This window comes from Engystomops pustulosus, chromosome 1 (assembly GCF_040894005.1).
Source record: "Engystomops pustulosus chromosome 1, aEngPut4.maternal, whole genome shotgun sequence".
NCBI lineage: Eukaryota > Metazoa > Chordata > Amphibia > Anura > Leptodactylidae > Engystomops > Engystomops pustulosus.
In genome coordinates, this window is record NC_092411.1 from 125,934,957 (window position 1) to 125,953,622 (window position 18,666).

Consider the following 18,666-nt stretch of genomic DNA (forward strand, 5'->3'; position numbering starts at 1 on the left):
TGAAAGGGCAATTTGTGTTGGGTCCACACCTTGAGTTCACTTTCCTACTTTTATTTTATTTATCTTTCAGTTTGATTTTTGAAAGTTGGAAGATATGCGATATAATGAATAATATAAAAATCAGGGGGGCAACTCTAAAATGACATTTGTATGGAAAGCTATTTTGAAATGAAGCAGTACACACATTGTTCTTTTTTTTCCTGGAGTATTGAAATAGTTCATATTGACTCAACAGTAAGTAAAAAAATGGGGCATACAACTTTACACTATTTGCTTTCTCCTGTGTTATGAGGTCCCAAAGTCTATTTAATATTGATATCATCAACAGTGAGTTACTCAGTGAATTTAATTTAAAGCAATGTGTTCTTTATACACGACCCTGCTTTTTTTAACTGTACCCTTCTCTATGCCAGATAGTATTTCACAGTGTTCAAAGTCATTGTTACGATTAGATCCAAACAAGGAGACATACATTCATTTAGGATGAAAATCAGCAATTTGTTTAAGCCTACTTCTCCTAAATCCTTTATTATAAAATCTCAGTATTTTTTGTTAATAACAATTAGGTGAGATCAATATCTTAGGTCTCCAATGAAGATAAATTGGATTTGCCCCAGCAGGGGGCAGCACTGTATCTTCCAGTATGGGTTTGTTATAACAGTGCAGTTATACAAACACATAAATTTGCATCGGGCAACATTCATCACAAAAAGGCAAGGTCATGCTTGTTGTATAACAAAAATGTAACAACCACAGCTGTGTTCATTTTACACACATACATGTGTAAAATAATACATTACGGTAGCAAAAGAAGCATTGAAGGCTACATTGAAGAGGCATTCATAATTTCTACTTGCTATAAAGGTTCCTAGAATAGGGGAGGAAAGAATCATGACTGGTTCTCACACCCCAGTACATAGAACATAGAAGTAGAAGTATTAATATAAAGCACTAATAATAATATAACTCCTTATTAAGCTTACATAGTTTCTGTCTATGTTTCTCCTCTCTCACACGTAACAGATGTAGCTTTACCATGACAACTGGTTAAATGTGTGGGTCAGGGAAGACATTAACTGCCAATGGACATCTGCCTTTGCAGGCCACCTTTAGAAACAGGGCCAGGACAAGAGGTAGGCGATCGCCTAGGGTGCTACCCTTGCCTCCCATCCTGGTGCACCGCCTTGGCCCCCATAGCGACGAGCAATATGTGTATCTTTAAGACACACATATCGCTGGTTGCTGTGCGCAGCTGACACCCTCTAGCAGGGCGGCATCTGCCATGAGGCGAGATGAAAATCTCGCCTCAGGCGGCAGATTGCGGGTCCCTGTACAGGGCGGCGAAATTCGCCGCTCTAAAGTGGGCGATTCGGGCGTTAATGGACGCCCGAATCGCCCACCAGCTAAATAAATCGCGCCTGTCTCTTTAAGATACAGGCGCGATTTATATGCGGAGCGACGCAGCGCCTTTCCGGCAGCTGCGTCCCTCCGTTCTAATCAGTGACACAGGCGTCATTACGTCACGACGCCTGTGTCACTGTGCGGAGCGGCGGCTCACAGAAGAGCCGCGTGAAGAACGGAGCCGCGCGCCGAGGGAGCAGCTGCCTGCAGGTGAGTAGGATTTTATTATTTTTCATGCACTTTCATTCATTCTAATCTGGCTGATAAGGGGGAGTGGGGGCCATAATTGTCATATACTGTGTGTGAGGGTGTATACGTGGCCATACTTGTTTTATACGGGGGGGGCTGTATACATTATATGTGGCCATAATTGTCATCTACTGGGGGGTGCTGTATGCATTATATGTGGCCATACTTGTTTTATACTGTGTGGGGGGTATATATTGTGGGGGGGGGGCTGTATACATCATATGGGGCCATAATTATCATATACTGGGGGTGATGTATGCATTATATGTGGCCATACTTGTTTTATACTGTGTGGGGGGTATATATTGTGTGGGGGGCTGTATACATTATATGGGGCCATAATTGTCATATACTGGGGGGTGCTGTATGCATTATATGTGGCCATACTTGTTTTATACTGTGTGGGGGGTATATATTGTGGGGGGGGGGCTGTATACATTATATGGGGCCATAATTGTCATATACTGGGGGTGATGTATGCATTATATGTGGCCATACTTGTTTTATACTGTGTGGGGGTACATATTATATGGGGGCATAATTGTCATATACTGGGGGGGTGCTGTTTACATTATATGTGGACATAATTGTTTTATACTGTGTGTGGGGGGGTTGATATATTATATGGGGCCATAATTATTTTATACTGTGGGGGGGGGGGGGTTATATGGGATACAGTATATTACTAAGCTGGGAGGGGACTGTATATCAGGTACAGCATATTACTAAGCTGGGGGGCTGTATATGGGATACAGTATATCACTAAGCTGGGGGGCTGTATATGGGATACAGTATATTACTAAGCTGCAGGGCTGTATATGGGATACAGTATATTACTAAGCTGGGGGGCTGTATATGGGGTACAGTATATTACTAAGCTGGGGGGCTGTATATGGGATACAGTATATTACTAAGCTGGGGGGCTGTATATGGGATACAGTATATTACTAAGCTGGGGGGGCTGTATATGGGGTACAGTATATTACTAAGCTGGGGGGCTGTATATGGGGTACAGTATATTACTAAGCTGGGGGGATGTATATGGGATACAGTATATTACTAAGCTGGGAGGCTGTATATGGGATACAGTATATTACTAAGCTGGGGGGCTGTATATGGGATACAGTATATTACTAAGCTGGGGGGATGTATATGGGATACAGTATATTACTAAACTGGGGGGCTGTATATGGGATACAGTATATTACTAAGCTGGGAGGCTGTATATGGGATACAGTATATTACTAAGCTGGGAGGGCTGTATATGGGGTACAGTATATTACTAAGCTGGGGTGATGTATATGGGATACAGTATATTACTAAGCTGGGAGGATGTATATGGGATACAGTATATTACTAAGCTGGGGGGCTGTATATGGGATACAGTATATTACTAAGCTGGGAGGATGTATATGGAATACAGTATATTACTAAGCTGGGGGGCTGTATATGGGATACATATATTACTAAGCTGGGGGGCTGTATATAGGATACAGTATATTACTAAGCTGGGGGGCTGTATATGGGATACAGTATATTACTAAGCTGGGGGGATGTATATGGGATACAGTATATTACTAAGCTGGAGGCTGTATATGGGATGCAGTATATTACTAAGCTGGAAGGCTGTATATGGGATACAGTATATTACTAAGCTGGGGGGATGTATATGGGATACAGTATATTACTAAGCTGGGGGGATGTATATGGGATACAGTATATTACTAAGCTGGAGGCTGTATATGGGATGCAGTATATTACTAAGCTGGAAGGCTGTATATGGGATACAGTATATTACTAAGCTGGGGGGATGTATATGGGATACAGTATATTACTACGCTGGGGGGGCTGTATATTAGAGGGTGCTATATATTTACATTAATCAGGATAGCACTGAATATAAAATCACATATAACATAATAACAGGGCGGGATATATTAGTTATAAGATACAATAGATTACTTTGCATCATTTAAACCAAATGTTGGGGGGGTCTGTATTAATAAATTGGGGGTGTTGTATATTGATTGGTGCTGGACCTGCTATAATTCCAGTAGAATATATATAATGAAGGGATGTTTTATATGTGGGGAGAGTGCGGTCAGTTGTGTTGTGAGGGGTATATATTATTTAGGAGCGCAGTGTTGTTATCCAGGAGACTTTATACTGTAAGTGACTGTGGTATTTTTAGGGACGCCAGGTGGAGATGCTGCACAGAGCTGAAGATATCTGGCAGTGAATTCAGCCGTGATACGTCATGGATTGGAGAACCTGGAATAAAGTCCTCCTGATGGAAGAGATTGTCATCTATAAGGTACTAGATGCCACTAATGCCTCTCAGATCCTGTAGTCAGTCACACAGTGTCAGGGAGCTGTCTGTAGGGTTGTTAATTGTTAGTAAAGTTTTCAGCATTTACTTAACAGGGAGCGGGGGGGGGCAGCATTTTAATATTCGCCTCAGGCAGCAAATATGCTAGAATCGGCCCTGCCCTCTAGGACTAGACGTCATTGCTCAGGCAACGCCTGGGTCATAGAGGGAGTTGGTCGCCGGCGAAGCGGGACGGACCATGCGGATCCAGGGAGAGCAAGTAGTTTAGTATTATTTTATAATTTTTTGGGTCATGACTATATACTAGAGGGGGCAGGTTGGTTGTATACTACAGGGGGGCAGAATGGCTATATACTACAAGGGGCAGACTGGCTATATATTATAGGGTGGCAGACTGGCTGTATACTGAATGGAGCTGGCTATACACTACAGGGGACAGGATGGCTGTATACTATAAGGGGCAGGCTGGCTATATACTAAAGGGGGGCAGTATGGCTAAATACTACATGGGGGCAGACTGGCTATATATTATAGGGGGCAGGCTGGCTGTATACTGCATGGAGCTGGCTATATACTACAGGGGGCAGGATGGCTATATACTACAGGGGGCAGGATGGCTATATACTACAGGGGGCAGACTGGATTTATATTATAGGGGGGCAGGCTGGCTGTATACTGCATGGAGATGGCTATATACTACAGGGGGGCAGGATGGCTATATACTACAGGGGGACAGATGGCTATATACTACAGGGGGACAGATGGCTATATACTACAGGGGGACAGGATGGCTATATACTACAGGGGGCAGGATTGCTATATACTACAGGGGGCAGGATTGCTATATACTACAGGGGGCAGGATTGCTATATACTACAGGGAGCAGGATGGCTATATACTACAGAGGGGAAGGATGGCTATATGCTACATGGGGCTGGTTATATACTACAGGGGGCATGGTGGCTATACACTACATGGGGCTGTCTATATACTACAGGGGGGCAGGCTGGCTACATATTATAGGGGGGCAGGCTGGCTGTATACCACATGGAGCTGGCTATATAATACAGTGGGGCAGGATTGCTATATACAATAGGGGGCAGGGTGGCAATATACTACAGGGGGCAAGATGGCTATATTCTACATGGGGCAGGCTATAAACTACATGGGGCAGGAGGGCTATATACTACATGGGGTGGGCTATATATTACATGGGGGCAGGATGGCTATATACTACAGGTGGCAGGATGCTATATACTACAGGGGTAAGGATGGCTATATACTACAGGGGGCAGGAAGACTATATACTACATGGGGCTGGCTATACACTACAGGGGGCAGGATGGCTATGTACTACATGGAGCTGGTTATATACCACAGGGGGGGCAGGATGGCTATATACTACATGGGACAGGCTATATGCTATGGAGTGGGGGGGCAGGATTGCTTTATACTACATGGGGCTGGCTATATACTACAGGGGGCAGGATGGCTATATGCTACAGGGGGCAGGATGGCTATATACTATATGGTGCTTGCTATATACTACAGAGGGCAGGATGGCTTTATAATACATGGGGCTTGCTATATACTACAAGGGGACAGGATGGCTATATACTACATGGAGGCAGGATGGCTATATACTATATGGGGCTGGCTATATACTACATGGGGGCAGGATGGCTATATACTAAAGGGACGAAGGCTGGCTATATACTACAGGGGGCTGGCTGGATATATATTTCATGGGGGCAGGATGGATATATACTGCAGGGAGCTGGATGGCTATATAGTACAGGGGAGCAGGGGGGCTATATACTACATGGGGCTGGCTGTATACTACAGGGGGTAGGATGGCTATATACTACATGGAGATGGCTATATACTACAGGGGGCAGGGTGGCTATATACTACAGGGGGCAGGATGGCTATGTATTACATGGGGCAGGCTATGTACTACATGGGGGCAGGGTGGCTATATGCTACAGGTGGGCAGGGTGGCTATATACTACATGGGGCTGACTATATACTACAGGGGGCAGAATGGCTATATACTAAAGGGGAGAAGGCTGTCTATAGACTACGGGGGCTGGTTGGATATATACTACATGGGGGCAGGATGGCTATATACTAGATGGGCTGGCTGTATACTATGGGGGAAGCAGGATGTCCATATACTACAAGGGGCAGGCTGGCTATGTACTACATGGGGCAGGCTATGTACTTCCGGGGGCAGGATGGCTATATACTACATGGGGCAGGCTATATACTACAACGGGCAGGATAGCTATATACTACATGGGTCTGGCTATATACTACAGGTGCATCAAACGGAGGGGGAGACAAGGATGCGGGCACTTTACATCAAGTGCAGCTGTGTAATCCTATGTTCCAATAACAATAAATCCAAAAGCTTTGACCCAAATAAATACTGTGTACAGATACTGTGTATAAATAATGTTTTTAATCTAGTGTTCCCATTGTATAACTACCTTTTTATGAATTTGTAAATAATAAATTAAATAAATTAAATACTCATAATCACCTAATATACACAGTATTTATTTTACTACATGGGGGCAGGATGGCTATATACTAGATGGGGCTGGCTATGTACTACAGGGGAGTAGGCTGGCTATATACTACAGGGGGCTGGCTATATACTACAGGGGGGTAGGTTGGCTATATACTACATTAGTTTATAGTGGTGATGTGTTGCAGTGACATGCAGCACCCACTAGCATATAGACCCACTAAAACGAGGTCACCATTAAGTGGTAAGTCGTCTTATGAAATATGATCAAAATGTAACTAAGAACCTCAAGTTTGTTTTGTTAATGTAGCCTTGCGCCAAAAGATCATGTATAGTATGTCTGGATGTGCGTTCCAGATCTTATTCTCTCCAAATCTTGACAGAATGTATCTTTGCCACCTTTGTCTAAGAGTCTAAGAAGAAACGTAATTGGAAAGTTCGGAATGCACAGGCTAACTTTGTCTATAGGCAAAAAGAGCTATGAGATGGAGGCCAACAACTGCTTTAGCTTCCATCTGGTCGGTGTAGTGCTGAAAAAAAAAACAAGATGCAACAACATATTGAATCTAAAGTTTATGCTGCTGACTAAAGTAAATAAATTACTTCTTTTAACTGAGGCAGTAATAAGTTAGTGAAGACCGGTGAGTGCTCCAGTGACATGACTGTCTATGTATCAACAGTTCAACTGTCCATTGGTACAGGTACTTATTCCCTCATATCTCAAATTTGCAGACACATACTGTATTTTATTGGCCAGGGAGATGGGGATTTTTAGTCCAACCGACTAAACTTGACAGATTTAAATTTTGTCCTTTTACTATTCTGTTTTTCTGTGCAATTAAAATGAATTTTTATATCTGTTGGGTATGATGTGTGCTGTTTTTATGTGTTTTTTTTTGGTTGAAATGCCAGCATTGTCTTTGTTACAGGTAAGAACAATTATAAAGTGTAAGCAGAATAACTCCGGCACCGACGTGGCTTGTTTAAAAGTTTTCAATCTTTATTTTCTTCCAATTTTGGAAATACAGGATAAAACACGAAGCATGACAACCCAATGGCAACACCAGTTGATACACATTGCGGGACAAAGGCCTTTGTGTTTCAGGTGCTACACACGCCCTTAGTCATGGCAGTTATGACTGATGTAAGGACAGTTATAACTGAAGGCCCTGTCCTCTGTTGTCAGTCTTCTTTATTGTGACCCTGGGTTTTCCGGCCGATTGTGCATCTTTCTTTCTCTAACTACATTTGAGCATGTTTATGACATGGGATACTAAATTGTAGCTTTCTATCATAAGTACATTGTAAGTCGGGGGGATTCTTCATACATACCTACTATAAAAGGCAATAATTGAGATGTATAGGAAGCCTTAAAGGGACACTTTACTTCATGGTTCTTGTGATATGTGTGTAAGTGTGGGGGGGTGGGATATAAGGTAATTTATCAATATAAATCTATTAATAGTTTTGCACTGCTCTCTTGATGTAAAGTGAAAGCCACAGGTTCAGAAATGTCTTCCTTCCCATTAGCTGCCATTCCTATCCATAAAATGGCCTCAGGTGATCCTAATTGCCCATGACCTTCTAGGACCTTATGACAGTATTCATGAATACAAGATTAAGGTCCTGGAAGGGAGACTGGACAACCCTCACATAACCCTCCATCTGTGGCCAGATGAAGTAAAATACACTACTTTACATGCAGAACTTTTAATAGATGCATGTTGGTAAATTACATTTATACTTATACAACCATTACAAAAAACTGGAGGTAAAGTGTCCAACCCATCTGCTATATTATACCAAGTTACATCTGCAATATTACATTAGGCTTCCATTTCCATTTTAAAAAATGTATATGAGTTTTCTGATAAAAACAAAGAATCTTAAGTGGTCTTACCTGTGGATATAGCCTTCCAACTCTCTGTGTTATTGGTTCATTAACAATAACTTCGACTTTGCAAGCATCTTTTTCTTTTGGGATGGAGAACTGTAGGTCTTTTTCTAATAGGTAGCCAACTTGTCCTTTCATCACTGTGATCCCATTATTGACTTTGATAAAGGAAGAGCTTAGGAATCTCAAAGACACTAGTATTAAAGCAAGTGATGGATACATGTGAAATCTCCGGAAGAGAATCATCTTTATCTATTCTGACATATATATTCTAACATCAATGATCAGCAGCTCCAGTCTGTTCCCTTTTCAGGATTATTTTACACACCATCAGGCAGTGGCTATTCTTCAGTCATCTGTTCAACATGAAGAGCTGCCCCCCTCATCCAAAATCTTGACAACAACAAGCCCTTTCAGGAAGTCGTGGTGCTTTAATAAAAGTCGTTGAAGAATCCTGACAACGCCAGACATTAATGTTCTCCTTTTATTCTCTAATCCTACAAAATAAAGGGATAAAAGAAGGAATTGAAGTGAGATCACAACAGAAAGTAGAGGAAGAAAAACACTGATTTATTCTTGGAAATGACTACAATAGAAAAGAAAAAAATGTGACATGCATTTAATGTTTAGAATAAAAATAAAATAATTTGATTTAAATCTTGAGGCAGAACGTAAAAAATCATTAAGTATGATTAAGCTAATACAAATGTCCCACGTTTACCAAATGCTTTATTGCTAAAATTTAACATAGAATCGAAGAATTCAGAATTTCACATTTTTAACATGTTCATCTTGTACTAAACTGTACCAGATTTTAACTAAAAAATGCATTCCTTACAATGTTGCAAATTTACACCAAATCTTCAAAATGCATGTAACATTTAAAGGAAATCCACCATTTGTTTTTATGCATTATGAACCAAAGATACCTTGAGAATGCTGTAGCTACTCTGATGCAGACACATATCTTGTTTAATCTCTGAACCGAGTGGTTTGTGCATACTTTCTTCTGTGCATAAAAGAGCAGCATTTTCACGGGTGGTCCCGCAACCCATATTGTGGGTCACGGACTCACCCGTTCCCCTCTGTCCTCACCAGCGCCGAGCGCTCCTCGACATCCACCGTGCACACGTTCTCAACTCCTAGGGCACGCACGATGGCTTCTCTGGATTTAAAGGGCCAGCACGCTATAATTGGTGCATCCCATTTTCTGAAAACTCATATAAGCCTGCCCCTTCCTGTAACCCTGCCGGATCTTTGTGCTACCTAGCCATTGTGAAAGTCTCTCAGCGTTTCTCCTGTGCTCTGTGTACCTGCGTTCCTGTTCCTGTGCTCCTGTGTGTTCCTTCGTTCCTGTTTCCATGCCCTGTGTATTCCTGTGTTCCTGTGTTCCTGCATTCCTGTTCCCATGCTCCTGTGTGCTCCAGTCCGTTCCTGTGTTCCTGTTCCCATCTGCATGAACCTCCCGTTGCTGACCCCGGATTGGACTTGACTTTGCATCTCTGCTGCCTGCCCTGACCATGTGCCTGAACATGACCACGAGACTGTCTCCTGCTAAGGTACCTCGACCTCAGCTGCCACTGCAGGCTAGTCGCACCTGTGGAATGACCTGGTGGTAGCCCACCGCAGCAAGACCATCCCGCTTTGCGGCGGGCTCTGGTGAAGACCAGGTGTCACTTAGATTCTGGTCCAGGTGTCGGCTAGCAACACCTCCCTGCGGTGGTCCAGAGGATCCCCTGATCCCGAATCCTGACATACCTGAACTGTCCAGACAGGACTAATCAACCTGAGCTACAGCAGCTGGGGGTTGGTGATTATTTCTGCCTGTCAGGGACAACACAGTGATGATATTCTCGGCTTAGCAAAACCACTCAGCACAGGGATTAAACAATATATGTTTCTGCATCAGTGTAGCTACAGCATTCTCAAGGTATGTTTGGTTCAGAATGTATGAAAACAAATTATATATTTCCTTTAAGTATTTTGCTATAGATTTGCAATGAACCTGCATTAAAATCCACAGCCGAAATAGCTGCATTTAGAATTGTGATGTGATCACTCAAAGAAGAAATCCAAGGCTGTGCTTTGGCTTTTGCTTGAGTTGACACTTCTGAATTGCTGTGGGCATGCTGACTCAACATTGGCTGACTGTATCAAGCCAACCACAGGCCTACGCATTTCAGTGGCTGCCATCCAGCTGCGGTGTACCCAGAGTGCATGTTGTTTACTTAAATCCAATGGACCAGAACACCAGGAAATCCTAGACCTGATTCTAAAAGCCCTCTGGAGAGGGTTTTTTTCTACTTTCACAAGCACTTTAACTCTTTAATTTAATATTTAATCTTGCTATTCATTTTTTTCTATTTTCATTATTTTTGCTTATATTTATTATTCTCACAACTAAAATTTCTTGAAATGTATTGCAGTTATATGGCTATACAATTACAACATTGAGAGAAAAAAGATATAGAGGTTAGCCTGTTCAGAACTCCTTTTAGTGGATTTCTACACTAGTTAGTGAGGCATCACGTGGGGACCACTGCCACTGACGAAACACAGCACAAGCAGGGACAGAGACTTTGCTGACAAACCAAGCTTTATGGTTTTGGGCCCTGCCACCTACAAGCACCTCACACAACAGCACTGGAATTTTTTCTCTAATGGTTGGCAAAAGACTATATAATACAGGCAATACTATACTGTCCGGCAATTCATGGCAACTATGTGGAATATGTAGCAATTTATATTTTTTTAAATTGCAAGTTACAATATTAGGGTTGTCGGAATACATGAAGAATGTCTATATGAATATAGAGGGAACAAATAGAGAACATGACCAGCAATGAAAGCACAATGGCTATTTTTTTTTTACCAAATACTTGATGGAAACCATTTCCAAATTTTGAAAGACTATTATTTTTATTATTTTTTTGGTACAGCATTAAAAATCAATTGGTATGTCTCACTTCTGCACAACATCTGCCTTTCACATTAACATGCACATGAAGAGGCAAGTGGCGAGACAGACTTTCATCTTACAAAGTGGCGCTAAGGTGAGGAGCACAAATGAAGTGTTTACAAGCAAAGCTTCCTCAAGAGCCTGAGGCGGCATTTTAATTGGTACAGTAATGACCTTCTATTCTGCCATGAACAGGAGAATTTATTGGGAAAAACAACCATAATTACATGCTCTTAAAAACATAAATGTTCTGAGAATAAGCTCTAATTGTAGAGACACACATGATCAAGACATACAAAGAGCAATGCAGATGTTCATCCCAGCAGGTAATACATTACATTTAGACTGAGTAGCATTAAACACTATGAGTAAAGTCATTCATCACTGAACTTAGAGAATAATATTTCCCATAAGACAATTTAACTAAAGGTTTTTAGTTTATTTACAAAGGATATCTATACAAGAATACAAAGATAACCTCAAGTGTGGGTCACAGTGGGGACAGCAAAGAGCTTCAATAATGATCTAGGTTGATGCCTTTTTACATCTAAATAACACTCTTATATGTTCTATAGAATTGCTTCCCCTAAATCCCTTCCTCATCCAGTGCCTTCTTTTCCTTGGTTGAACTTGATGGATGTGTTTTTTTTCAATGTAACTATGTTTTCCCCTTACAGACATATATGCCATCTCCTGTGAATGGGGAAAAAACACCAGATCACTGATTGCCCAACTGCTGGGTCCCTGGTGATCAGAGGTGCTCAATGTTAATATTATATATTTAACAAACTCTCAAGGTGGTGTAAGTTGTCCAAATCAAACTAATAATAGAATGGCTAAGCGGGTACACCACCGCTCTATTCACATGAGGCACTCTATAGCGCTTGTGGATCCCAATTCTTATGACTGCTATTGCTCCCATCAGTGGGTCAATACTATTTGTTAAGAAATCAGAATGTTACTACAGGCGGTCCCCTACTTAAGGACACTCGACTTACAGGCAACCCATAGTTACAGACAGACCCCTCTGACCTTTGGTGAAGCTTTCTGGATGCTTTACTATAGTCCCAGACTGTAATAATCAGCTGTAAGGTGTCTGTAATGAAGCTTTATTGATAATCCTTGGTCCCATTACAGCAGAAAATGTTTAAACTCCAATTGTCACTGGGGCCAATTTTTTTTTGTCTGTGTCTACAATTATAAAATATACAGTTTCGACTTACATACAAATTCAACTTAAGAACAAACCTCCAAACCCTATCTTGTCCGTAACCCGGGGACTGCCTATCTTCATGGTAACATGGTAACAGTGGATTATGTAAAAAGAGTATAAGACATATTAAGGCTTCATGGATATATTTTATTTTCACACAAGTTTTAGTTGTACGCAACTGTAATCTGTAATCATATAAAGGTTTATATGTTAGATTTAACATTACAGAGATATTCCTGATATATGGTATCACTTGGGGTCACCATATGGAATAGCAGTAAGTATCTATGCTCTTAAGTAGACAGACAGCGACACTATTATGATTGGGCAGAGGCGGCAGCTCAACCAGGCCCTTTGGCAGCAGGGCCCCCTAACAGTCTTAAATTGTACTCTATCTGTATCCTAAGGATAGAGTTAAAGGGGTTTTCTCGTCTGGGCATACACATTCAGTTTGAGAAATCTGCCATATATAAACATTTCTTCAATTAAATGTTATAAAAAAAAATATTCCTGTGTGAAGATAATTTCTCATAAATGTGGTCATTTTGTCCCTTAGAAGCGAGATGGCTTCCTCGGATACGACCACCTCTGCTGGAGGGATTGCACAAAGAAACAAAAGGTTTTTGTATAGGAAATGTCCGGGATTTACGACATGACCCACAGCCGTCCTGTGGTAATGATTGCTGAAACCAAGAGGTCAGACAGGACTCAATAGCGCATGTCTGGCCACCGCTGCCAGAGTGTGATGTGGTCATAACCGAGGAAGCCATCTCGTTTCTAGGGAACAGAATTACTACATTTATAAGAAATTATCTTCACACAGGAACATTTTTTTAATAACATCCAATTGAAGAAATGTTTATAAATGGAAGATTAGTGAAACTAAATGTGAATGCCCAGGCGAGAGTACCCCTTTAAGTGCAATGGCAGTAACTGTCTGTGTTTTCTGTTTAGATATCCTGCATACACATGATCAAGTACTGCTATAACCTTACCCACTGCACAGAAAGCCTTCTCCTTTCCTGTAAATATGGGTATGGCAGATGCTATGAGGACCAAAGTCTCAGAGGGTTCCAGAAACCTTGACTAGTGGACACACAACAGTGATAAGTAAGCCCTGAAATTAATCCCTAACAAACTGTCCCTGCATACTTGACAAACCACTAAATGTGGCCCCAGAGTAAAAACAGGAGAGTATGTCAAACAAAATCACTAGCCAGAGACCCAAAGACCAGGCTGAAGTCTAAACAAAATAACAGCCCAGTACAAAATAAGCCAAAACTACTCAAGGCTTTAACACTTTCCTATCTTTTAGCCCAGGACTGTTTAAAGAAGGTGTGATAAATAATGAGTGAAAGATGTTCAGCAATACTTTATGATGTGCCTACTTCATAGACCTCTTCTTCTGGCTTAAACATCCGGTAGAGTGGTCAAGAGGACAACACTGTGGATACCCTTTAAAACATCACAGTGCCCATACATAATACATACTTGCCAAGGAGTCTCAAACATGCAACAATTCTTCTATGTGGCCCAGACAGATGAACAGTTCAGGTTCAACGGCCTGACCCCCTGGTCAATCATAGCCATGGCTAGTCGCTAGGGGCTTCAATTTGCCAGATTGCTAATCCAGCAATACGTCCAGGTAAGGAACCTGAACCCGACCATCAGGTCTTCTAATCTCTACTCTAATTCCTTTTATATTGGCACAGAATAGAACTACATCCCTGTTGATAACACAAATCAATATGTAAAAGTAACAAATTACACATTCATATTACTGGGTTACATGTCATGTCTGCCAGACAATACCACTCGTTAGCACAAAATTCATGAAACTCTTTAAATAACTTTCAATCATCAGTAAATAGTCATTATAATTGTTGCAAACCTGTTACCAATGTCACAAAATTTAGAATGATTAATCATCATATCTGATGATACTTCACCATAGAAAACCCTTACTTGAGTTGATGTTTAGTACTATTATATGAAGCTACCATAACCAAGTTACAAACTGTGTAAAATCATAATGTGCAAGTAAAGTGTTAACATTTTGTAAAATTCATATCAGTGTCAACAGTTGTACTTGAAATTTAATATTTTAAAACACACATAAAAATAAGAAAGAAAGTCCATTTAAATCTTGTTTCAGAGATCATATGTCTGTATGCAGTGCCCCCCTGTTCTATAGTAAATTCTTTTTCCCATGACTAAATTGTTTAACATGAGATAAAATGATCTAAAACAATCAGAAATTTGAGAAAAGATTAGAATCTTAAATCTCACATTACATTTGCCTGATAACCTTAGATGAACAGTTAATTGCATCCAGATGTTAAGAGCTGGGTGGCACCAAACAGAAACTGGAAATAAACTGTCAAATATGGTTCATTGCATGTTTTGGAAATGGCTCTAGATTGTAGTGTTATTCCCATAATGCTATTGACATTGCTGTGAAAAGGTGTCAGGCACCTTAGAGATAAAGGTGTTAGCCAGAGGTTAAATAGTTAAAATGGGAGTCCTCAGTTGTTGATACCTTTTATGTTGAGAAAAGTGTAGAAGTACCATGTTAGCCAAGCAAAAAAAATTCTTGCACGATGTTAAATACTCGAGTATAAGCCGACCCGAGTATAAGCCGAGGCCCCTAATTTTACCACCAAAAACTGGGAAAACTTATTGACTCGAGTATAAGCCGAGGGTGGGAAATGCATTGGTCACAGAACCCACCAGTATATAGCCAGCCAGCCCCCTATAGTATACAGCCTGCCCCCAGTAGTATACAGCCAGCCCAGCCTGCCCCCAGTAGTATACAGCCAGACCATCTTGCCCCCAGTAGTATACAGCCAGCCCATCTTGCCCCCAGTAGTATACAGCCAGCCCATCTTGCCCCCAGTAGTATACAGCCAGCCCAGCTTGCCCCCAGTAGTATACAGCCAGCCCAGCTTGCCCCCAGTAGTATACAGCCTGCCCCCATGTAGTACACAGCCTGCCCCCATGTAGTATACAGCCAGCCCCATGTAGTATACAACCAGACCCCAGTAGTATACAGCTTGCCCCCAGTAGTATACAGCTTGCCCCCAGTAGTATACAGCCAGTCCCCAGTAGTATACAGCCACCTCAGGCTGCCCCCAGTAGTATACAGCTTACCCCCAGTAGTATATAGCCTGCCCCTAGTAGTATACAGCCACCTCAGCCTGCCCCCAGTAGTATACGGCTTGCCCCCAGTAGTATACAGCCACCTCCGCCTGCCCCCAGTGGTATACAGCTTGCCCCCAGTAGTATACAGCACCCCAGCCTGCCCCGTGTAGTATACAGCCCAGCCCAGCCTGCCCCCAGTAGTATACAGCCTGCCCCGTGTAGTATACAGCCACCCCAGCATAAAAAAAATAAATAAACGTATATACTAACCCTCCGGTGGCCCCGATGTGCAGCGCTGCTCCCACGATGTCCACACCGCTCGTCTTCAGGCTTCTGTACCCGTCTTCCTTCTTCTGCCGGGCGCCGCCATTGCTCTCTCCCGGGCCGGCGCCTAGTATGACGCGCCGCTGCTGACGTCATGCTAGGCGCCGCCCGGGAGAAAAACAATGGCGGTGCCAAGCAGAAGAAAGAAGACGGGCACAGAAGCCTGAAGACGAGCGGCGTGGACATCGGTGGAGCAGCGCTGCACATCGGGGCCACAGGAGGGTGAGTATATATGTTTATTTTTTTTTAAAGTAATTTTTACTGACTGACTGCTGTATTGACTCGTGTATAAGCCGAGGGGACGTTTTTCAGCACATTTTTTGTGCTGAAAAACTCGGCTTATACACGAGTATATGCGGTGCTTCTGTGTAAAAAATACAAAAGTACTGCCACCAGGAATGTCATTTTTAGCTGGTGACAGGTTCCAATAGCCTACAATATGCTGATTTTAAAACTTTATCTGTCGCACCACGATATGTACTTGGCGCACCATGCACGCGACTGTACGCGCACGTTATTATGAGGTGCCGGAGGGCCGGGGGGTTGGAATATAAAGAATAAAACTGTTTTAAACGGACTACAGCAGTTTCTGCAAATAGTCAAGATATGCTCCGGCATCAGCTAACACGAGCTGGCGAAGGTATTTGTGGGTTATAAGTGGCATTTTAAAGTGGTAGGTTTCCTTTAAATCTATATAAATTTGGAATGACTGTGACAATATCAAACCAAATAATAAGCACAGAATGAAAGCCGTAAAAACAGAGCCCACAAGAAAACGCTGCAAATGTGTTTTTTTTGTCGATTTCATTGCACTTGGAATTTGTTTCTAGCTTTCCAGTATATAGTATGGACAATTTAATGGTTCCATTAAAAAGTACAGTTTGTCGACAGATACTGCAGATAACAAGCCCACATATATCTCTGTAAACGTAAAAATTATCACTTCTGGAATGAGGGGAGTAAAAAACAGAAACGCAAAAATGAAAAAGGGTCCTGAAGGGTTTAAGCATGGTATACGACAATCTGAATAGGTCACACAGAGTTATGTAATTCTATAACTCTTAAGGAATCTACTCCTCAGACCTGGTGGGCTCATCACAGCCATGAACCAGATCTCAATCAGGGAACAATAACACCATCACAATGCTTCCAGTGCTAAAATATTTACTACTACTTTTATATCTTCTCCTCACATTGAGTGTTCTCTTTCCTATCACTTGTTTCATCAAACATAGGATTGCTGTGTCCGTTTGTGTATAAAATTGTGCTCTATTCAGTTCTTATATACCCATGTACCCACCCACACTTGCGTTTTTCATGAGAGAATTTAAACTTTCATTGCACTCCGTTCCATTGTGTGTTAGTATTTTTATTTTTTTGATGCTCATACGTGCATTTTTTTTTAAAAGCCCCCTACACGTGTCTAAGGGGACGCATTGAAAAAGCACGGCACTCTAAGATACTTGGAACTGCAACGCAAGTGCAATGTGTTTTTCACTGATCAATTGCCATTGAAAAGATAGACCCCAATCAGTCTTTTTCACACTCTTTGCACACTGTAAAAGCTGATCAAAAAAATGTGTGCGAAGAAATGATACACTGAACAAACACTGACTGAAATCTGATTGAATTACTAAGTCTACTTTCTACATATAGAACATGTCTTTCAACATCTGCTCCGTACCTTTGGTAAAAAGGGCCACTGTTCCCCCTGATTATTTTCATGAATTAGTTTTCTTTAAGACAAAAGATAGCTGCAAAATATTCTCAACAACCATCATATCACTCAAATTTACTATAAATTTTTTCCCATGTTTTGTGACAAAGATACCAACATGGAAGGTTGTCAAAGCAGATGTCAAATACCAATACCACAAGTTTGTGGTCAACTTTTATATTCTTGTTTAAGGTTTATTTCAGGACTTTCCATTTGGACAGTGTTAAAACCAGATGTATTTAATGATATCATGCACATCCTAGTAATTTCATTGCATATGTGATGGAAATATGGTTACTATTAAAAATAGTTAAAAAAAAATAAAAATACTGTAATGTGCATATGTTATGGAAACAAATGTGGTGAATAGTAAACAGCTAAACACTTGGGTGGCTGTGTTTGACAAGTTCCCGGAACTTGGAAATTGTTCTAAATATAAGTCTTATTGTTCTACATATAAGTCTTACATGATTAATCCATGATCTTTAATCCTAAAAAAGTATATTGATGATTAATATATAGAATGAGTCAAAAGTCCCAAAAGATCCTTTTATTTCCCTTTCAGGGAAAATTACATATCAGCATACCTTGGCAAGTAATGGACGAGGGGGGCATTCTTTTAGGCTGCAAAGTTATCACAACAGAGGGGTAACATGTATAATGTTTTTTGCTTTCTTTTTTCTTGCATGTTTGCTAATTTTTATGGGTGCATAATGAATTTGCAACCTTTTTTGAGCCTAAGACAACCTCCCTTTGAAGTTCACCATGGGTGCTTTTTCGTAGTTATCATCTGATTCCAGATGGTTTTTATAAGTTGCAAAAAGTTGTAAATCTTCCAGTCCAATCAGGTGTAGGAAATAGATTTTTCTAACTTATTCTGACTTTTGCACGTCTTTTCAGTTTCAA

The 18,666-nt window shown here is 41.3% G+C and overlaps 1 protein-coding gene across 3 annotated transcripts in view; it reads right to left on the reverse strand.

Moving 5' to 3' along the window:
• The window catches only part of FREM1 (FRAS1 related extracellular matrix 1), a 110,682-nt gene that overhangs the window by 81,973 nt on the left and 10,043 nt on the right, over positions 1 to 18,666 (reverse strand). For all 3 annotated transcript variants that reach the window (XR_011855825.1, XM_072152931.1, XM_072152939.1), the window contains exon 2: positions 8,413 to 8,903. Coding sequence is in view for 2 of the 3 variants with exons in the window: in XM_072152931.1 (XP_072009032.1) it covers positions 8,413 to 8,652 (240 nt within the window). In the remaining variant the exon portion in view is untranslated. The remainder of the gene's footprint in view (positions 1 to 8,412; positions 8,904 to 18,666) is intronic.